Genomic DNA, 23,609 nt, shown 5'->3' on the forward strand with positions numbered 1-23,609 from the left:
TTTATTATTTATTATTTATAACGTAATAACACATGAAATAATTATTATTAACATATCTTAATCTATCATCAATTTATGCACTTTTACTTACATATAATATTAGTTTTTATTTCAAAAAATTTATCTAAATATTCTATTCTTTAAAATTCTGAATGTGATTTATTGATTTATTGTTTTCCATATGAACCCTCGATGTCATTAATATTTTTCCTGTAAGTTTCCGTGTGTTTTATGACAATAAATACGTTTAGGTGCACAATACTCAATCGATTTTGCACAGTCACAAGATGAGGACGAGCATACTTTCTTCACTTTTCGTCTTACTGTTTTCGTTAGTGGTTCCAGGACAATCGTTATCCATAAATGAATCACTTAACAACGAAACTCAACCACGAGACGAAAGTGAACGGGTTTTACATTTTATTAAAGATATGGATAGAAACATGAAAACATTAATAAGTTCTGTAGTGAAGTCAAATTTACCTTATATGTTGAAGATGTCCGAAGAGGTGACGTTATCTTCTTCGTGTATGAGTAGTTTAATGCGATTCGTGAAAGATTTCATGAAAATGAAAGATTGGACCTTCAGCTGTAAGTATATTATATAAATTATTAATTTCAACTCACATTTAATTTTTTTTTTTGCTTAATATTACTCTTTGCTTATGATACATATTACAGAAAGTAAATGATGCTCTTTAAGATAGAATAAAACTTGGTCTAAAACAAATCTACTTTTTAATTATATTTATGAATTTCTTTCTTTATCTATTTAATTTTGCTAGTATATTAATAATATTTCTGTAAAATTATATCTAAAGCTTAGCTTCATGATGTCCATGAGCTACGTTAAACTGATCTTAAACGTGATTTTTGAACTAAACCATTTTATTATTATATTTTCTTTTAAAATGCATAGTATTAACAGTAAAGATTTCCACGTATTCTCAGTAATTTGTCTATGGAATGAATAGACTGGAGAACAACGTTACGCCTAATATTGCTCGAGTTATAGCAATCAGCTCTTTCACTAATAATGTCGGCACTTTTTGCCTAATTAATATATCAGATAATCTGTGAATTTTACTTTTTTTAAAGTACGACTTTCCCATTAACTGTATTAATTACCTTTCCGATTATTATATATAACGGAGAAAAACTACAGCGATAGATCAAAAAGTAGTTTCCCAGTTTTTTATATTTCTCACTCTGTCTTTGAAACGCAGAAAAATGCAAATAAGTTGAGTTTTTTTTTCTATGTGTGTGCACGATTTTGTAGTTTAATTTTGAAGCTTAATTAATTAATAACTTTTGTCTTTATTCGAATTTGTGAAATTTTGCAAGTTTGTGTGTAGGGAAATCCAGGTTATTAAATTTTGGTAATTGAAAATCAAAGTGATGCGCGTGATATCTCGGGTGAAATCGGTCTTAATTAATGAAGTTTTTATTTTTTATAAGTTTTTACTTTTTTAAATTAAACTTATTCTTATTCTCAAAATTAAGCTTTTTCATTCTATAAAACTAAAAATATAAAAAGTTTTTAATAATAAAAAACATAACAGATGGCTCTACAAGCAGTTTTAAATACTGTTTCCATGTAAGTAAATCAACCAGTTTCTAGATTTTTTATGGCATGCATTAAGTGTAAAGAATCATACATTTAACAACTATTGTGATATTTTCTATTTTTTATATTTTTTCAAATGTATTGAACAATAATTGTTGTGTTATAAGTTTAGATTTAAGTTTGAATTAGCTGCTCTTTACCAGTACATTGTGGTCCTGTAAAGTTTCTCACATTTACTTTTATGATATCAATCTGACAGTGAAATGAGAACTTCATTTTTGCTTTCAGAATAGCCGCTAGGTGATATATTAATCACAAGATATTCTACAACGTTTTCATTCGGTTAGTGAAATTTCTGTATTTTTCTATAATTTTCATGTGACAAATCGATCTTATCCAATTTTCTTTATTACTTAATATGAAACTTTCTCTACTACCGTTATACATTGGCCAATTTGAACGCGCTGTAATTTCGAGTGACGTATGCTGTTATCTCAACCCATATTAATTCAATAGTTAAATTTTCGATGATTGAGAGGCAACAAATTACCTCTGGATGCAACCTCTTCATCAATGTCATGGTGTACCATGGAAGTCTTATGCATGTTAATTATTTTACAATGCTCAATTATGTTTAGGTAGCAAGTCAATTATTCAATGTTTTTGATTATTACTGGAAGGAAGTTTTTCTGGTTGATGACCATTTTCAAAGAATGGTCCATAAAAAAGTGGTTTTTTTGTGGAATGTTTCGAATAAGTTGATTCTTAAATAGTTTCAGAGCTATTTCTTTGTAGTAATTTGGTTAATCATTGCCTTAGGAAACGAAAAAAGCTAATTATTTGGAATAAAACTATTTGTATTTCCACTACAAAGAATTATTAATCGTCTGCCTTTTGCAATCGGACTTTCATGTTAGTTGCACCTTTGACAGCATTTTGATACAATGTGCTACTCATTCACACACGTCTCATCTAACTACACTGCTGGCCATTAAAATTGCAACACCAGGAAGGAATACGAACGCCAAAATCATACGAAAGGAAGAAGAGGTTGAGATATGCAAATGATTAGTATTTCAGCGCATTTATACGATGCAGGAGGAACCATCGACATCTGAAGCACTACATGAAAGAAAAGTTGTGCAGTGGATTTCTCATACGGAAATCGCTTTGTAAGGTTGGGGTTTCATCAGAATATTGTGTTATGCGTCGAATAAGAAGAAGAAATGCTTACAAGCAAGTATCGGAATTCGATAGAGGCAGGATCGTTGCCTATTGAGAGTGTGGATTATCGTTCCGTGATATTGCCACTCGCACTGGTCAAAATCCAACCACTGTCATACGAATATGGAATCGATGGATTGCTGAGGGTCTTACTGAACGGCATGCAGGATCTCAACACCCTCCCATGAATAACGCCCGAGAGGACAGACATATTCTGAAGTCAGCTGTGCAAAACCGTACAACCACATCACGAACCATTAGTCTGGAAATGGGCTTGTTTGCAGCACGTTCAGTATCCACTCGTACGGTACAATGACGTTTGCAGCAGCATGGACTGTCAGCACGGTGACCATTACTTCGGCTTCCCTTGACAATGCAGCATAGAGTGAGATAGCGACTCTGGTGCGCCCAACGACAAAGCGGGATTCAGGAGTGGCGCAATGTCTTTTCAGACGAGTCCCGGTTCTGCATGCAGCATTCTGATGGCCGCATACGTGTCTGAAGGCTCCTAGGAGACCACTCGTCGCTTGCTTGCATTCGATATCAGCATAGGGGCTCTGCACCTGGTGTGATGGTATGGGCAGCCATTGGGTACATGACACGCACATCTCTAGTTTGGATCAACGGTAATTTGAACAAAGATCGGTACATTTCTGACATCTTATGTCCAGTGGTTGTGCCCTATGTTTAAGGCCTGCGAAACGCCATCTTGCAACAAGATAATGCAAGACCTCATGTTGCATGTCATGTTCTGACTTTCCTCGATACAGAAGGTATTCGATTGTTGCCCTGGCCTGAATGGTCTCCAGATCTCTCACCAATTGAAAACATCTGGTCATGGGTTGCTGAGAGACTGGCCCACCACCCCTCTTCAGCTAATACGGTTGATGAAGTGTGGCATAGACTTGAAGCAACATGGGAATGGGAACATTAAGAATCAACATTTTTGAGTTGCCTGTTTCTATCATCCAAGCCCAATTTGACTCCATGCCTAACCAGATAAGGGCCGTTTTAGCTGCCAGAGGTAGCAACCGTTTCTACTAATTTTGCACCCCTGTAAACCCCTAAACTGCTTGGAAATTTAATCATTTTGTCTTAACGCCATACTGTTTATGTACAATAAATAATTTTTTTTTATTTGTTTTCCTTCTTGGTGTTGCAATGTTAATGGCCAGCAGTGTATATAGTACATATTTTTTATTTTAGAATAGTCGTTACCATCGAACCAGTGGTAGTCGTGTCTGTCCACTGTTTTATCTATTTTACTTTGTAAGATTTACCAACTAACGAGCGGGTACAATCCATCTTGCGTCAGGAGAAGTTCAAAGGGAATCTCATATGTGGGCTGTGGCAAAGGAGGCAAATGAAAAACAAGTGTTTTACAATTAAAACCGTTTATTTAGGAATGTCCATAGCTTACATCAGGTTTATAGTTCTACTTCCTTGCTCTTTCGTCTGTTGTGGCCTCGGGGAGAACGAGTTCAAGTTTTTGAGCATTGTCAGCAGGATGAGAATCACTGTGGCATTCTAAGTGACACAAATTTTCACACTAGCACACAACGAGCTATCTCCACAGAATTGTCAGAGGAGACTGTCAGAGAGAAGCTCTTTGACCTTGAAGTTTAAATTTTTATACGTTTTTCTCTCTTCCTCCGTACTTTTGATTGGTTTCTCGCAGGGTTGTGGAGTCGGTAAAAAAACACTCGACTCTGACTCTGACACCAACTCCTGATAATTTTAGTAGGCCGACTCTGACTCTGACTCTGACTGCTGACTCTGGCAAAATTAAATATAAAGTCATTTTATGGGGGGCAGAGGCGCTCATAGAGGGGTACCCTCCTATAAACTCTAAAAAAAAGCCCAAAAAATTTATCCAAATACTTTTGTACGTAGGCTGTTTTTTCCAAGCTCCGATGTTCCATAAAAAAAGACAAGTAGAAATTACAAAATGAATTTATTACCAAAAGTTAGGTACAGACATGGTTACTTTTCGACATAATCACCTTGGAGATTGAGAAATTTATATCTGTGCACGAGTTTTTCCATCTTAGTGATAGAATGTTGCCGCCAATGACTCGAGATAGACCCTAGCGTTTTTTTGAAGATCGTGATTAGTCTCAAACCTTTGTCCTCCTAGCCACTTTTCCTGCTCAGGAAAGAGGTGGAAGTCGCTCGGCGCTAAATCAGCGCTATACGCTGGGTGTTTAAAAGTAGTGACAACTTCTACTTTTCAGACTTCCACTCAGTTTAAAATTTTTTAATGTGTGGAGATTTCCATCTCTTTTTCTGAAATGAAAACAGCTAGCAAGGCAGACGTTTGAGACTGCCTTGCTAGCTGAATTAATTAATGACGATCTTCAAAACAACGTTGTTAATTAAGGACATCTCAATTCACTGGTGGCAACATTCTATGACAAAAGGATGGAAAAGCTTCTCCACAGATATGACAAATGCCTCAATCCTCACAGTGATTATGTCGAAAAGTAACCATGTTTGTACCTAACTTTTGAGAATAAATTCATTTTGTTATTTACACTTGTCTTTGTTTTGTGGGCTATCAGAGCTTGAAAAAAAACATCCTTGTAGTTAGTATTTTTAATATTTAACTTACATTAATATTTATTTGTATAAAACATTAACTTTTAACAAATATTTAATAAGAGGAGTAAGGGTGCGATAAAATTTTACATCTACATATATTCGACAGCATCTGCACTTCAATTTTACTCGTCCAGAAAAGTTAGTCCAACTAAAACGTGTGTGATCTAGCTACTTCAGCCCCTTGTTCAGAAAAAAAATATGAACTTTGATCAATTACTCTGCCTCATTCAGAAAAATAGAGTACTTATTTAGAGCAGGGATAATAAAGAAATGATTCAAAAATATTTAAATTCAATCGGGTCAAAATAATTTAACTACTAAACACAAACACTACAAAGAACACTACATATTTAATAAATTAAATTGATGCATTTTGTATTTAAAATAAATGAATTATAACAAAATATAAAGAGATTTTTAAAAATTAATAAATATATAATAAATTTTTTTTACATTTAAGTAAAAAAAAACTAAAGTAAATTTAAAATGTGGGAGTCAACACACATTTCCGACTCCGACTCCTCTGGCCAGAAATTCCTCCTGACTGCGACTCCGACTTCACGACTTTGACTCGACTATGCAACCCTGGTTTCTTGTCCTCTTTCTCTTTCTGCGATTGGTCTCTCCCCTGACTCCAGGTGTAAAACGAGACCATCTCGGATCTCGGAAAAATCCGATTCGATCCTGCTCGGGGATTGTTTATAAAGCAATAACATCTGCACCCATAACTCAAGCCATTGTTTGTAATTTTTTTGGCGTCCAGAAATTTTAACGATTGTTTTTATCTATCAATAATTTCCCTTTTTGGAAGTTTATCCCAGTCAAAATTTTATATATACTCGAGTCAAAGATCTACCTGTTTATGAGCAGAGAGTTCACATTCCAGTTTAACATTGACAGATCGTTTAACACGTATCCGAGCAGTCCCGAGTCTCGTTGTTTACATTTTTGTGTCGCGGTGTTTAGATCAAATAGATTTTTACACTCTTGATAAAATTTATTGCTATAATTTTTAGCGCAAGAATTTCGTGATTTACTCGATTTGGAACCTTGTCTTGAAACTCACAGTGCTCTCCGCCTTTGAAAATGTTGCTCGGGTTAGCAACATAGCAACATTTTAGCTGACAGCTCCCAGAGCTTTCAGTTTGAACTCCCATTTATTTGAAAGTGACCGTTTCATTGAGATTAGATCGGTTTCTCCTTTTTACACATGCGTAAGAGCGTTTTACCGTGAGTTATACTTCGAAATTTGCCGTACAACCTCGGTCACATTTGTTGTAACCTTTATATAAACCGCTTTCTCGATCGTCTCATATTTGCTAAACGTTACCCAGGAAAAATTTTTCCTTTTTTTTTGGTTTATTTTTGATGACAACACTTCCTTTCACATTATATTTAAAAATTTTCATTTATTTGTAATATTGATTATGGAAAAAGATTAAAAAATAATCTATCCTAATAAGAGGAGATTTCAATGCAAAGTCTGCAACCTGGCATAGTCTAAAACAGGGATGGGCAACCTTTTTCTATGTAAGGGCCGCATTTTAAGACTTTTGAACTGATGCGGGCCGCATACAAGAGAAAGAGGAAAAAAAATGTTGGTAAATCAGAATTATTTATTCATATATAATTATAAATTAGATTAGGTATACCTAATTTAGCTTCTGGAACTGATGTAAACGTAATATATTGGAAATATTTGGTTAAATATTCGTCACTGCTAGTTTTAAATTAGTTTCCATATGTCTGTTAGCCGGTTTCTTGTTTTAATTTTTACTAAATTCATTGCGGGAAAAAGTATTCACATACATAAGTTGTAAAAATAACGTTTGAATTTTTGCTACATACTTCCTTAAGCTGGGAAATTGATATATTTATTCACATTTTATGCGTCGCGGGCTGCAAAATATATGAATGCGGGCCGCATGCGGCCCGGGGGCCGCAGGTTGCCCATCCCTGGTCTAAAAGATGACCTCGTGGTAACGTAGTTAACAAAACAGCACCCTTCTGACCTACTCCTGTACCATAGGGGAAAGTTGAATCAACCTAACATTAGGAAACAGTCACATTACTACTAGGATCAACCACTGTTACAATACGAACATAGATTCTGCCAGTGACCATAGGTATATCATCATCCAACTGAATGCTACTGGTAACCTCTCTAAGTCATAATTATTTTAAAAAATGACTTCAGATGAAAAAGTCTTTTATTTTTATTTAAAATTAAACATCTATTTTATTTGAAAAAAATGTCATCTGAATTTTTTTCAATTTGGAAAAATTGATTCCTAAATGGTACCCTTTCTTTTGGATAGCCAACTTTACAGGAGCCTACAGGGGCAACGGGTGGCTTCTCTGCATAAGGGTTCTATTGTGCTAAAAAGCTGCCATTCGTAAGTTAGCTTTAAAAAAATTTTAAAATGAAAACATGACAAAACATAAAATGAAAATAAATTTATGGACATAAAGACATATGTTAATATGTTAAATGATTACAAGTAATAAGAAGTGTAAAAAATAATTATAAAATACAATGTTATACACAATACATTCATGTTTGATTTTTTTATGTTTTGAATATAGAAAACAATAATAAAATACATTTTTAAAAATGTTAATATAAAACTGTATTGTATTATGTATTGTTTAGATAAATTTTATTATTCATATAACACAAACTTGCAACCAGATACCATACACTGCAGTACACTATAAATAGTTACTTGACCTAGAGAGCAGCTGCTTCTGGACATTCGTGAGTCATTCTAAACAATGCTTGAGGACGAGTAAGTTCTTTATACACATGTTTGAACTAGTTACTGTAGATACTCGAATGTATTTCGTTATTTTCTAATAATTTTTATATTAGTTTCATCTTATTGTTTATATTATATGCTAAGATTAATTTTCCATTGTTTTTTGTGCTTTACAGGAAAAACTTCCACAAAGAATTTAAAAAATTTTTAATACACCAATCCATAAATTACATTTTTAAAACATTTTAGCATAAAACTCTATTTTCTTTTTGTAGTGTTTATGAAACCGTGCCGGTGCTTATTCTGCAACTTGAACACAAACTATATGGTGTATTTTCTCGGACACATGGCAAATTTCATCACTAAGTTTTCTTCAGTTGAAGAAAACTTAGTCAACTGAAGAAAACTTAGTGATGAAATTTGCCATGTGTCCGAGAAAATACACCATATAGTTTGTGTTCAAGTTGCAGTCTATTTTCTTTATTAAGTATTATTCACAAATAACAAATCTTTATTTTGACAAAAAATCGCAATGGATCACGTGACACAAGCCGCATTTCGGTGTATAAAGCTAAATGTCCTTGAGAACAGCTGTTTTTCAATGTTTGCGGATAATTTTCATAAAACTCTACGACAGGTTTCTAAGCAGATCTGCATCAGTTGCCACAGATTATCAAATACGTCACGATTTTTTCCATCCGATATGCTATCTATATGGATAGGACCAAAAAATGGTCTAAAACATAAACTTTTATTGGGTGTAAAATTACAAATTTGCTGAGGTCATAAACAACATCCAATAGAATGTAAATAAGTTTTGTTTTAATTATTTCGAGCAATGCATTCTTACGTACGATTATTTAAATTAGCCCGAGATATCTCGGGTCCGGACAGCAAGTGTGTAATACTAATAATCATAGTTTTCAATATACTTGTACTAACTGGCAATTATTCTGCAACACCTTCAATAATATTTGGGCTGGTAATCCTCACCACAGTCAATGTTTTCGGAACACCTTAGACCATCTTGTCACCAAGCTTACAAATACAATCACTAACTCTTACAATATTGCCTCCGAGGTCAAACATTGTAAACACAAAAAGGTTCCTTGGTAGACCAATATGCTAGAAAACAAGAAAAAAGTTTTTTTTGTAAAATAAAAAGACAGTCGATCCAAAGATTCTTTTGGAAACCACCATTTATTATGTGTTTTAGAATAAAACTTTAGACGACCTGACCTTTTTTTATAGGCTACTCGGCCGTACAGTTAAACCATTCCTTAAAAACACAAAAAAATTATCCAATTAAAAATATAAATTTAAAAAGTTGAATCTTATAAGAAAAAAGTTGTTAGAAAAATATGGAAGCAATTAAGGAATAAACAGCCCGGACATTAACCATGCGGTTATACGCCTTTAAGCGTATGTCACGTGACTTGCTGTTAATTCGTGATGCGGCATACGCCTTTTGGCGTAATTAATCAAAAAATTCGATTATTTTGCGTTATATTCGATTTTCCAGCTATCTTAGCTTTGATTCGCTATTTTGTAGGTCGATTGACTTTGTTTAAGCCAATAAACGTTTTGTTACCACCCCTAAGCCATAAATATTTAGGTAAATACATCCTCTACTATTCTACAGTAAGTCTTCGCAGTTAACTACACAGTTGGCTGAAAACAATCAAAGGGAAACGCCTTCTACAGTTTTATTGAGTCTCTTCTGTCTTTGTTGACGTTACTTTAACTAATCACAGACTTATGAAATGAAAAAATTGCCGCAAAAAGCCTTGCCTCCAACCTTTGACGTAAAATGTAAACAATCACTGTAAATTCGCTTTTTAAATCGATTTTTAATTCTACTTAACTAATTTAATGCACTTAGACATTAAATTAGCTAATTCGACAATATTTAGGCGAGTAAATATGTTTTTAAAACTATCTTCACGATAACAATCGACTACTCTCCCAGCTAAGTAATTAGAGACATAGTGTGAATAATGCAATAACTTCTCCCCCGCTCTAGGTAGAAAGCTGCGGTTTGTTTTGTTTAATAGAGGACAGATGTTTCTATCTAACAGATGTACAAAGTTCAGCGATTCTCTGTAAATTAATTTTTTTTTTGTTCGTAACCTTCAAATTTGTTCGTAAACTTCATATTATTTTAAATATGTATAAAACTAAAAATTATACAATCGTAAACTGTAATATGTTCTTAATCAAACGCAAAAAACAGATTAAACATAACGCGATTTTAAAGCGAAATATCGCGATTTAAAATCATCCAAAAACTGCAAAAAATGCGCTGCATGACGAATTCCACTCAATTATTTGCTGTAGATCGCTTGCATGGAAAGGGTTAAAGTCAATCTTAGAGATCAGTACAGCGACAAACACAACGCTTACAAAACCCTTACAAATAAAACAAGGACTAACATTTGGAAAAATTTCTGTACCAACACCAGATCTCAACCCCTTGTCTGAACCATACTACTTAGCTTGTAAAGAAAAACGCCAACTCCAAATCCAGCTCCCCAATGGTTGCTACTACATCAACAACACAAAAAAAGTATCATGCTCATCCTCACCAGCCTTTACCCTTCAGATGACCCACAGCAGGATGACAATACACAAGGTTCATCTGGAGTTCTACACTCTTTCACTCATAATACAGACAATAATCACAACTTCATATACATCGAGGTTTCGAATGCCATCTGTTCGCTCTCTGATAACAAATCCCCAGGTCTTGACAGCATAACCCCTAAGATGAAAACAATGTGTTTGAGGCTAATCCTACAGCGTTTGTAATTCTCTTCAATATCTGCTTGAACACAGGACTTTTTCCTACTTAGCGGAAAAAGGCTAGTGTCAAATTGATTCCCAAACCCACCAGCTCTAACACTTACAAAAAATACAGGCAAATCTGGAAAAAGTGTTAGACGGCCTAATGATTAATACGATCATATTGCATCTATACTATCATAGAGCCCTGCATCAGAATCAGTTCGCTTCTCTAAAAAGAAAGGTACAATAGATATGTGATCCACTGGTTGTTAACTACATCCACTAGGTTAAACAAAGCAATCAGCACACTGCAATTATCACTTTTGACTTTAGAGGCGCCTTCTATCACGCCTAGCGGCCTTTTATCCTGCACACATTACATGCTCATCACTGCACTCAAAATCTTTACAAACTTCTTCAATCCTATCTTAGCAACAGGAGTGCAGGTGTATATTCAATACAAAATAACATAGTCATACTCATCACTCTAGGCCAGGGGTTCCCAACCTTTTTGTACATAAGAGCACATTCTAGAATACCGGCTGGACGACAGGCACAATTTATTTTTTCAAGGTGAATTTATATTTGGACATAGTTAACAGCGCCGGATTAAGCCTCTAGCGGGCCCTACACAATATTTTAATTGGGGCCCCATTTAAATAAGTTGCTTCTAAACAAATCTTATATAATGTGACATTAGCATGGGTGACACCCGGTGCGGATATCGTGGTGTCACCCAGGAATATTTCCAGATGGTGCGAGAGATATCGTGGCGGAGATTACTTCTGACACACGGATGGCTGTTGACCTTTTTTTTTCTTTTTTTTTTAGTTAACGACTGCTGAAATTTCTAGGTTACTCCAAGTTACGGGCCCTACACGTTTCCCTACTTTGATTTTATGGTATTCAGAACGGACCGATTTACTTCACTTCAGATATGGGAAATTGAATTGGTGCAGATTTGGCGGAAGTGAAAAAGAGATCGGTCGCATTTCGCTTTGTGCTTTCATCTGTGTTGGACGCCATTTCTACTTTTGAATGGTTAATCATTCAAAGTGAAAAAACTTTTTCATAGCATTTTATCGAAAACCGAAATATTTTTATTTTTATCGTGGTCGCACAGTGGCGGGCACACGTAAAACGATTGGCGGGCGCCATGGTGTCTGCGGACATAGTGTTGGGGACCACTGCTCTAGGCTGTCCTCAGGGATCCAGGTCTGGTCCTGGTTTCTGGAACGTAGCCTATAACTCTATCCTGCACTTAAACGACACCCTGCCTTCTCGATGCCGTATACAGAGCTATGCAGATAACACAATTATCATAGCTTCGCACAGTGAATGCTTACAGGACATATGCAATGACATTCACCGGTAGAGTATTAAGCATAGGCAACCTATTGACACAGACAAATGCAAAAGCATAATAGTCAGCAGGAACGTGCCACTCTTCAGGAAGCTTACCCTTCGAATAGGTGATCACAGAATAAAGCGAACAACAGAAATTAAATAATTAGGTATTATTCTTGACAAGAGACTTAACTTCACACCCCACATTAAATACATCACTGTACAAAGGTAAAAAAACTGCCAACGCTCTTATTATTGCTAGGAACACTTGTGGACTTGGCTCAAGGAGTGCTGGGTAAAATTCAGCCAGCACTCCTCTATGCCATATAGGTCTGGGGCCACTTGGTTGCCAAAGTCCATAACCATAAAAAATTGTTATCTGTTCAAAGGATTGCAGCTCTCCACATTTGTAAGGCTTATAGGACCGCATCCACTTGGTAATGTCAGGATTGACCCCTATCAACTTAGAAATTAAACGCTTTATTTGAGAGAAAAATCTCGTCGCCATATCCTGGCAAGATTATAGCGACTTGAATGTCAGCAAAATGATTACAGTATGTAAGATTACTCCAGTTTGACCTTGACCGATGATATAAACAAATTCAACATGAACAAAAATATTTTCCAGACTTACGAATATCATCCCTCCCAGGTGATCATCCCATGTTTAGGTTTTACACCGACGATTTTAATATCAGTGACAATGTGGGTGCCGCTTTTGTAGTTTACTTTGACATAGGCCGTGAGATTGAGAACTCTTCGGTCTAGGTACACACTGCTCAATAGCACAGGCAGAAACTTTAGCTATTTATATGAGCTTAATTCACATTAGGCGTAGGAAGAACAAAATATACTATTTACACTATCGCATTTATTCTGACAGTAGGTAGCTTTACACAGGATTGCAAAGTTTGATAGCCGCTTAAAACTCGTCAATCTTATACAAAACATCCTCAGACACTTAGACAACAATATTAGAATAGATTCCCAATGGGTCCCGGGTCATGAGGGGATTCTTGACAACGAGACCGCTGACCTTTTGCCAAACAAGCTGCATTGTCTTCAGTCACTTGTAGTTTCATTTACATTCCTACTTCATACATCTACAATGATATCAAGAAGCAAATCTTTCTCTGGCAAGACTGGTAGGCTCACTTACACTTTCATCCCCAAGGTTGACACTACTGCGATTCTTTGCCACTTTTACCCTAGTTACACCGTGACTCAGCTACTTACAGGACACAGCAACTTTAAGCAATATTTGAATATATTTAACTTTGGGGACAATTCACAATGCGATTGTGGAATTCAGGAGGACCAAAAAAACACCACACAACTTTACTTAGTTTTTTGCCGCAATAAGTATAATCACATTAGGAATAGTGTAATGAGAGCTGCTATTCTTGAAGGGTACAACTGGCCTTTCATCCCGCATCAACTCATTCACACTCTTACAATGTACAATGTTCTATCATCTACTCGCATTCATGTCCCTTTGTGGGACTCTTGAGAGCACTCACTCCAGAGGTACAGATGGCAATTAGCTTTCCTTTGCTTTTTTACATATTAGCCCAGGATTATATAACTATTTTCAAAACTTAAACAATACAAACTACAACTCTCAGCTCAAATGCGATTATATAACATGGATGTTATCGTAAAGAATTCTAACGATATTTAGTGTTTGTAGACGTTGTAGCCTGGAAAAAAGCGTCGACGTCGAGATCATTTTTAATTGTGTGTAAGTTTTTTTATTGTATTCGTCTGTTATTTTTAGAAGTTTTACTTAAAGTCACCGGCTGTTTCTGCCAGAAACAGCCGGCGACTGTCTAGGAAGCAGAAACTTTCTGGTTCCTGGACAGGAATAAAAGGATAACTACGATAAATGACACAATTTTTGTTCCCTTGCATTGTTTCAACAGTCAGTATATAGCTGCCTTTTAACTTTGTATTTTACTTCTTATTTTCTGTCTTTTTTTTCACTCTAAATTCGATTAGTCCTAGTTGTTAAAGTGAGGGACTCTTAGCTTTGTTTTCGGTTGTTTTGATAGGTTAGGTTGAATTACATTTGGATTTGTTAGCTTTAGTCATCTGGTTAGGTTTGTCTTCGGTTATGGTAGGTTAGTTTAGTTAGTGAGTAAGTTAACGTTTAAAAAAAAAAAAAACAAAAATAAAAATAAACATTTTTGGAGTCTCTTGTTGGTCCGTTTGTCTTGTCTAGTTTGTCATTGTGTTCGTTGGCTTTTCGCGGTGTTTGTCTAGCTGTTAAGTAGCATTAAGATGCTCGATCGCATTTAGTTTTATTAATATTAAGTAGTAATAAAAATTAAAATGTTTAAACTTCTTAAACACAGTGAGTTAAAATACTCAATTTTTCCGACTTCGAAGTAGTTGACACAAGACAAGTGGAAATATTCAAAAACAACAATACCTTTTATTAAACAATTATCACCATATGCATTATGCTACAAATAGCCTCCTCACTGGTTCACTCAGTGGTTCACTCAGTGGTTTATTTATTATAATATTAAGTAGATATAAGTCTTCCTACTAACTGTCACTTTGCACTAACTTCTACATTATTCGTGGCGGCACTTAATTATGGGTGTTCACTACACTCAGGTTTTTTAGATTCTTTGGGGACCTCGGCGTAGCAGCCTGAAAACTGCACGCTAACCTCAAACGTACTGTAGCCTTATTTACGCCATTCAGAGGGATAATACCTTTCTCTACTGTCTATCACTTACCCTTTTTCTTCCCCTCTCCTTTCCCTTGCCATTCTTTCTTGCCAGCTAAATACTATGTGTCTTTCTTGTATGTATGTATATAAAATTTTATAACAGATGTTTTTAGTATTAAATATTGCCGGAAAGTTAAAAAACTCGTTGCAGGTTATTTTCAATAATTAAAGTTGTGAAATGCTAAAAGTAAAAGAATTATCTTTAGTTTTAAAACAAGTAAAAACTACTTTCTTATTTCAACTTCGAGAAAACGATACAAGTTTAAATGGACGAATCAATAATGAAAAATGACCTCAGTATTTTATTATTACCAGTTTTATTTTATCCTTTTTACAATTTATAAAGTCCAAATGCATTTCGCTCGACAGTTGAGCCTCTTCAGTGGAACAATGAGTAACAAGTTTAAAACAAGTAAAAATAAGTAGTTTTTACTTGTTTTAAAACTAAAGATAATTCTTCTATTTTTAGCATTTCATAAGTATACCGATTCTATTGTTTTATTATTGAATTTAGTATTTTATAATTAAAGTTGTGTTTGTTGTTTCAGTATTGGATTCTATCGGTAAACTTCCCTCGGGATTTTTACGAGCAACATTGTGGATGCAAGGTGACTACGATCAATGTCTTGACATCGAAACCATAGACAATAAAATCATCAGAGGAAAATTTTGTTCAGTTGTTATCAAATTGCCAAAGTTACGGCAGGATACAATACAGATGGTTTCTTCGTCCGACATCACAATCGTTCAATTATTGAAAAATCTTCTTGTGAGTATATAATGATAATTTTATATGTTATTTTTTATTGATAAAAATAATCAATGAACTATTTAAAGTCTCTTTAATCCGAAAAAATCTTTAACGGTAGACTATCCCACAGCTTTTACAGGTTATGAACTCCTTTATTGTTTTTCTACAGATGCATTTCGGGCCAGTGTTTTTTTCCTAGTTCCTCTTCAGTGCCTAAGTTCTTTTTATATTTCTTCACACTTTTACTGTACTTTTGTGTTTCAATCATATTATTTTCCAAAAACCTGCCGTTGTTTTTTTTTTCGTGTCAGCGTATTACAATGATTAAGTTTCCTTTCTTTAAAAGAATGTAACTTTTAAAATACACATTATTCTTCAAAAGGAACACCACAATGTATATTGTACACAATTAAAACAATTTAACAATTCATTTAATGATGAAATACCGGGAAAATAATTGTATTGTCAGTTAAATTGTTTTAATTTGAACAATATACATTGTGGTGTTCCTTTAGAAGAATGGTGTGCATTTTAAAAGTTACATTCTTTTAAAGAAAGGAAACTTCATCATTGTAATACGCTAACACAAAAAAAAACAACGGCAGGTTTTTGGAGAATAATATGATTGGAACACAAAAGTACCGTAAAAGTGTGAAGAAATATAAGGAGAACTTAGGCACTGAAGAGAAACCAGGAAGGAAACACTGGCCCGAAATGCATCTGTAGAAAAACAATAAAGGAGTTCATAACCTGTAAACTCTGTGGGATAGTCTACCCTTATAGATTTTTTCGGATTAAAGAGACTTTTAATAGTTCATCAAATTATACAGCTGTCATTAAAAAATTCAATAAAAATAATCAAGTCAGTTGGCGGGTACATAACTCAGTACAATACAGTAAAATCTTTCACAAATGTTGTATTTTACCCTAACGTTTAATACTGTTATTTATTAATTAAATTATTTAATTTACACAAAGTAAAGAAAATATGCGATTAGCAGTTACGTTGAAAAATATTGTAGTAAAGAAATAATGCAAACTTCGTAACAAATTGTAATTTCTATTTTTAATCTTTATTAACTTCAATAATAAATTAATCTTTCACAACTTTTGAGTTTTGTAAGAAGTGCTCTTGTAACTTGGTCGTTGAATGTAACCTAATTAAAAGCTATTATTTGCAAGTCCAAACAATCTGTTTAACTTAAATGCTGTTATATAATATACTGTAATTTACCTTTTTAAAACAATGTTTCAAGATACACAAACTCATTAACCTTCTTCACACTTTGCCTACCCGCCTTAATCGCAATTTGTGTTTGCACTGTCATGCTCAAGACAACCACTTTTCTCTTACTCTGATACGTGTGTGTAAGCCGTGTTTTATAATAACATAATAGCATATTGAAAATAACTTAAATAAATAATAATTTACAATAAAAGTGAAACCAATTCTACATAATGGTTGTAAGATTTTCTGTTAAGATTTTTGGTGTGAATGGACGTGATTGTCTTCTGTATTTCCTCCAATATTTGAGCTAATAAAATGCTGTAATTAGTTAATTTGAATATTAAATATCAGTGTAAAATGTAATTCACGTAACAGCATGTTTATATTTTGTCAATGCCTCTGTGTATGCTATGCGCGTAAAGTGATTGATTACCACATACATAGGCTTGCATTATTATAGCCGTTTTTAAGCAGCTTCAGTACAATAAAATTGTTAATATCCTCGTTTATATGCTAACTTACGACGAAATCTACTTCAGACAGTAAAAACAGAATCTAATTCGGAGATTTCTTCGAGTACAGAAAGGCAAAAACTATTTCTTATATGTCCAGTCCAGTACATTAGTGAAAACTGCTACAAGCTTTCTGAAGGAAATGTTGTGAAAACCCATAATTAGACATGACATTCCTCATAAAACTATCAAAGTTGTATTAAAAACTGAAACAAGTCTTTCCTAAATAGTTATAATCCAGGTGTGATATAAATCTAAAAAATGTTAGTTTTAAGAATTTGAAACACAAATATTCACTTTATAGTGCAGGCTTCTTGGCACTATTAAGCAAAACAGTCTTGGAATGAAGCGATTTTCTTCGAATCTCGATGGGAGAATAGTCATTAAATATGAAACTTTTAAAAGCTAGTACTTGTCACTAAACTCACTATCCAATATGGGCATACTTACCGTTTTCTTTCAAAAAAGCTCGCAAACTTATATCCTTTATTAAATTTCTCTCATCATTCCGATTTTACATTAAATGTAACAGGAAAATCACTAAGTTGGCATCATTGACTACCGGTATGTAGTGTTTCGCGAATGATTTTTAGTCCAGATGGCATCATTTTGTTCACTTACAACAGTAACTTCGAATGTTTGTGGTTGAAAGTAAATTAAAAATTAAAGTACAGATGTTTTTGAGAAAAAATGATCTATATTTTAAAAACGTCGGTTAAATAAGTTTCATCGATTATTTCTTAACATTAAGATACATCAGTGATACGTTTCGTTATTGCAATACATATCCTTTATTATTTGATTATTCTGATTAGCAGCTAGTGTTTTTTACAATTTACATACTAGAAGATTTTAAAAGCCTTTATCAGTACAAGAACGACTATTACTAACGAAGATTTTTTACCTTGAATTTTCAACGCCACGTTTAATGCTTATTATTAGTATCATTTAACAAAAGCATGAATCAAGCGAATTTGGCATCGCTGCTTTCTAATCAATCGTGTATGTAGTGCCTTCTAGCGAACTTTAAACCTCATTACTTCTGGTATACAGAGGTTTACGAAAAATATCAGAAAGCAAAAATAGCAAAAATACAGTCTTTTATAAAACTACAATAATGTTGTTCTAAAACCCAAGATTAATGGCAATTCTTGTAATTTCCAGAAACCCTTTTCTATATCTCAAGCGGTAAGCACGTTAAATGAGCTGCGTTTAGATGTTTGTATTCCAGATGCCTGCATTGAAAATGACTTGGAAAATATTGGAAATTGGCGTAAGTTCATTGCATGGAAATATTAAAAACATTTAAATATGGTTTGTAGACAAATATATTTTACAAATATTTGTAAAGTAAACTTACCTTAATTTTAATAACTCAAATATTCCTTTATTATAACATTATAAAAATATGAAACAGTACCTGATAATTAATATATTTTAATAAATAAGTTATTTTTAATAGTTGAACTTTATGCTTATTTTTTAAGTAATAAGAAATTCCGTAAAAATTGAAGTAGAATTCTGTAAAACGAAAGAAGAAAAGAAAAAATATTCAATATCTCAACTAATTTGTTTGTAAGTTACTTTTTTCTATGCATTTTTAATTATTACGCTATAATTTGAAAAATTGTAGACCTATAAATATCTACTGTCATCTGTCTGTTTGTTTGTCTGTCTTTCCTTAATCTCGAAAACGAAGACAGATAAATGAACAGCGGGAGGATCTTAGGAAAGAAGAACCCGACTAAGTATACAAGAATATTTAATGTAAATTGGAAGTCATGTTATTTCAATTCGAACATGTTCATTTGAAGAGAGTTAGATCACAACTCTACTGTCAAAGAAAAAATATGATTCACGGGATCAAGACACTAATTTGACGTGAAAAGCATATATAGTTAAACAAATTAAATATATCATAAAACTTGCAGCCTAACATTGTGACCACGTCACAATAAATATTGAAACGTTCCTTTATTTTAGTTAACTGAAAAAATAAGTGAGAGTTTTATGTTAATTAATTCAAGTTTGTGAAAATTATAATTTAACTAGGTTTTAAAACACTCCCAATTTAAAATTTTAATAACTGAGCTATGATTCAATTTATCAATTACTTTTCTTCGATGTGTCATAATAAAAAAATGGCAAATGATTTTAAATAATGGTGATAGATCATGACGTGGTTTACAATCTTAACATTCAATGGATGAACTTTTGAACTATTAATTATATAGATTGGCTGGTTCGACTTTCTTCTTTTCTGTTCCATTGTTTAAATGAAATGTATCTCGCTGAATAGCGTTCGATTTTAGAAAGTTATAGAAACAAATTTTTCAATAATTCACAGAAATACCGAAAACGTTATTTAAATTTTTAATTAATTTTACAGAATACGATCAAAACTTTCCAAAACATTGCACACAACAAATGGCAAAACACGATTAATATACTTTAATAGTTTTAAGTGAAAATTTCTTTTACATTTAAGAAACTTTTTCATATATATACAGTCGACTCTGCATAAGTCGACACCCCAAGGAGAAGTTGAAATGTGTCGAATTATCCGATGTGACAACTAAAGCGAAGTTGGAAAAAAACCACAAAACAACAATTAATAAAATGCAGTAGTGCATTATACACTAGTATAGGCTTACAATACATTGTGTCCTTCATTTAGAATTACTCTGTAGATAAAAAACTGAAAAATTCGTTTAGTGTTGTTTGTTTTGAGCACTTATTTGGCTCGACTGTCTTTTTCAACGATCATGAACGCCATTAAAACATCATCTTCACCATTGTCAATTGTTGTCAAGTAATGTCTAAGGATTCTTAATGCGGGTGTAGTATAGATTGCACCCTACGGAGTTTCGTGACTTTGAGTATATATTTGAACTTAGGGGCCCGAGACGAGTTCAAAGATACTCTACTTTTGGAACGGAGAGGAAAAATAAGAAAGTTATCATACTTTTTTCGGTGATTGCGCGATGATCAGGAGTCGTGTTGCTCTCTCCTCTAAGCCTATCGCGTGTTTTAGAGGCAGTTCGGCAAGTCGGCCATATATACCTTCAACAGAGGCATATGTTGATCCATGAGCACACAGATCGTCTGCAGTTCAAGTAAATTTTTTTTCGCACACCCTCGCGCTTTTCGTTTTCGGAGGCTACGGCCCTTCAGCCTCGCTGTCACTCGCGGTCTGCTAGTACTACGAGCCGACCACGCTATTGTGATCAAGGAGTCGCGATGCTTGAACAAAAAAAAAAAGGAACTGGCATTTAACTGTTTGTTCTCCTGACGATCTCCCCCAGGAGGGGAGCCGCCGGCAGGCCGCCGATTGTTTAATGTCACTAGTTATTGATTCACGGTAGTTCTTGAAAAAAAGAAAAAAAAGGAAGGGGCGTTCGACTGTTCGTCCAATTTCTTGCCTTTCAGAGTTCTTTTTTTAAATTTGTTTGCAGACTTCATTGTGAGATGGCAGCACTAGCAACTACAGTGCTGTCCGCATGAAAGCATTAAAAAGTATGATAACTTTTTTATTTTTGTCCCCTGTCCAAAAGTAAGGTATCGTTGAACTCGTCTCGGTCCCCTCAGTTCAAATATTAGTCCTCAAAGTCCCCCGAAATTCCACAGGGTGAAATCTATACTATCCCCCTTAATGCCTCTGACATGGGAAAATGCAAAATTGGATTCTGGTGTGATTGTTATGTCAATTCTATATTTTCTTTTTGTTTATTAGTTATTACTTTATACATAAAATACATAAAATGTTAAGGCATTTTTATTAATATGTATATGTATATTAATAATATTAATATATTATTATATTATTGTGGGTTCACCGGGAGGTCAGACGGAGTCAGACCTTCTTTTTCTCGGTTAACAAGTCAGTAAAACCTGCTCACTGTCAAGGATGGTGGTCCAGTCTGGAACTAATTGCTTGTCAAGTCGAGTGGAGGAGGAGAGTGAGCTCGTTGATAAGACAGAAGCGAGATTCAAATAAATGACACCCGTTAAAATAAGAAACAGAATTTATTACGAGACACTAAAGAACAGTTACACAGGATGACATCAACAGAGATATTACGTACTAAATTAGAAAAGTACAAACCCGAGAGAGAGTTTACAAATAAGTGGTCATTATACCTTCACAAGAATCGTTAGAGGACAGAGTCAATTTTGAATCCAATTGGTGGCGTAGAGGCTTCGAGTCCAAACAGAGGTGGGAGCTATGAATGACCCTTCTCCTCGCTCCCTTCCTTTTTATTTTGTCTCCTCGTTAATTTTCTTGCCAATTGGCAAATTTGTCTTTAGTTCTGACTCAGTTTCGAGTTACATGGAGAAGGGAAATACAATCATTCCCCTAAGACTTTTGGTTTGGAATTTGGTTATTGATGTTGGAATAAAGACTAATTTAAATTTATATTTTGCCGGTAGATTCGGATTCTCATATCACTGCAGGCTTTCCAAAATCGTACTTGTCCTAAAAGGGCAAGTTTTCGGAGCACGAGGCTAACATAAGATTTCCGGGGTTCAGAAGTCGGACGTTCGGAAGTTGATGACCGGTGATGTCAGTAAGTGCTTGATTGGCTGACCCCGTTAAGAGTGAGGTCGAGGGTGCAGTTAAAAGTTCGAAGTAAGTCATGAGCGTTTGTAGGTTAACCCTTCTTTGTTCTTGAGTGTGTGTTGTCTGGGTCGATAAGGTGTTATGTCGGAATTAAGGATGTAGGCGGTTGTTTCTTACTAGGCGATTATCCTCAGGTGAGCGAATAACAGTTTCTTTAACGTATATTAATAAATTTCAGAGTTGGAGAGTGAAGAGTCAACATACCCAAAGGCTTGTAGATGTCAGGTGAGGCTTCTTCGGTCAGCCATGGCCTGTCCTGTTCTTATAGGTACAAAAGTAATATTAAATTAGAGTATAGAGATTAAAGTTTTGTCCCTCGGGTACGTTGGAGGTATGCATGGGTTTACAGGTTATTTACCAGTACTCTCTCTCGGGATTATTATTAATGATTAAGATAATTAAGTAAAATAATAAAAATAAAAAGGATTAAAGTAGTAGTATTAAGAAATAACCTATTTCCCGCTAATTGAAAACGTATAATATAATAATAAAATAAGGGTTGGTATAAAATTTGTGATCTCGTAGGAGTATATGAATGTATAAAAGTTGTGAAAGTTAACTCCCGAAAATAGTTAAAGATGGTGATTAATAAGTTTGAACAATGGAAGCTTGGGTGGTCCGAGGCTTGGTATCCTCGCTGGAAGTTGGTTCGGCCATTCGCGGAAGTGGCTTGGGTTCTTCTATCCTGTCGAGGGGGGTGGTTTCCGCTTTCATTTCTGCAACAGGCCGTTGGTTTGTTGCCCTAGATCTTTGTCATCGTAGATAATAACGAAAGATGAAAGGGATGCAAATTAACAATGTGGTTGCACCAAGACAACTAAGGAGTATTGTCATAAATGGCGAGTTGGATGTTGGTGGAGGTTTCGTTGATATTTGTAACAAATGGTCGAGATCGTACTGGATGTAGTTCAGTGAGCGATCTGCTAGCTGGATGTCTGTATTTCCAGATATTTTTAGTAGGTCTGACTCGTGCGAGGGTACGAGATGTTTTTGTAGTACTTGTATTTCCGTTTGATTGATAATTTGCTCGATAGGTGGAACGATCAATTGTTGTTCCATGGTTAGGTGTATTGTAGATTGTCTTTGGAAATGTGGTGTGAGGATGAGATGAGGCAAATAGCCAGTACATGCCTTTGGGAGTTTAACTACTCCAGTACCATTTAATTTTCGAATAGTCGATAAAAAGGGTTACTTTTGAGATCGTGTTGGGCATTTGATCGTAAGGATAAGTGGTTTCAAAGTGGAATAGATCCATATGCCTTGTCGATCTATTTTCTTAAAGATCGACGTGTATTTAACGACGATCTGTCGGGTGCAAAGGTCTTTAATCTGTTCTTCGTTTCCGCTAAATAGCGAATATTCGCAACTTTGTTGAGGGGCTCGTTTTATAGGTACATCTAAGGAGCATGTAGCGAAACAAGCTGTTTGACTAGTGATGAGGTCGTGACAGTGTAGAAGCATGTAGGCCTGTCGGT

At 34.5% G+C, this 23,609-nt stretch overlaps 1 protein-coding gene across 1 annotated transcript in view; it reads left to right on the forward strand.

The window, feature by feature from the left end:
* Nucleotides 1–287: 287 nt before the first annotated feature.
* Nucleotides 288–23,609, forward strand: part of LOC136975716 (nose resistant to fluoxetine protein 6-like) — a 31,633-nt gene continuing 8,311 nt past the window's right edge. Inside the window, exons 1-4 of the mRNA XM_067270815.1 lie at nucleotides 288–591; nucleotides 15,571–15,791; nucleotides 18,678–18,786; nucleotides 19,001–19,088. Coding sequence (XP_067126916.1) covers nucleotides 288–591; nucleotides 15,571–15,791; nucleotides 18,678–18,786; nucleotides 19,001–19,088 — 722 coding nt within the window. The remainder of the gene's footprint in view (nucleotides 592–15,570; nucleotides 15,792–18,677; nucleotides 18,787–19,000; nucleotides 19,089–23,609) is intronic.

The sequence above is a fragment of the Centruroides vittatus genome, unplaced genomic scaffold, assembly GCF_030686945.1.
Source record: "Centruroides vittatus isolate TY-2023 unplaced genomic scaffold, ASM3068694v2 contig_378, whole genome shotgun sequence".
NCBI lineage: Eukaryota > Metazoa > Arthropoda > Arachnida > Scorpiones > Buthidae > Centruroides > Centruroides vittatus.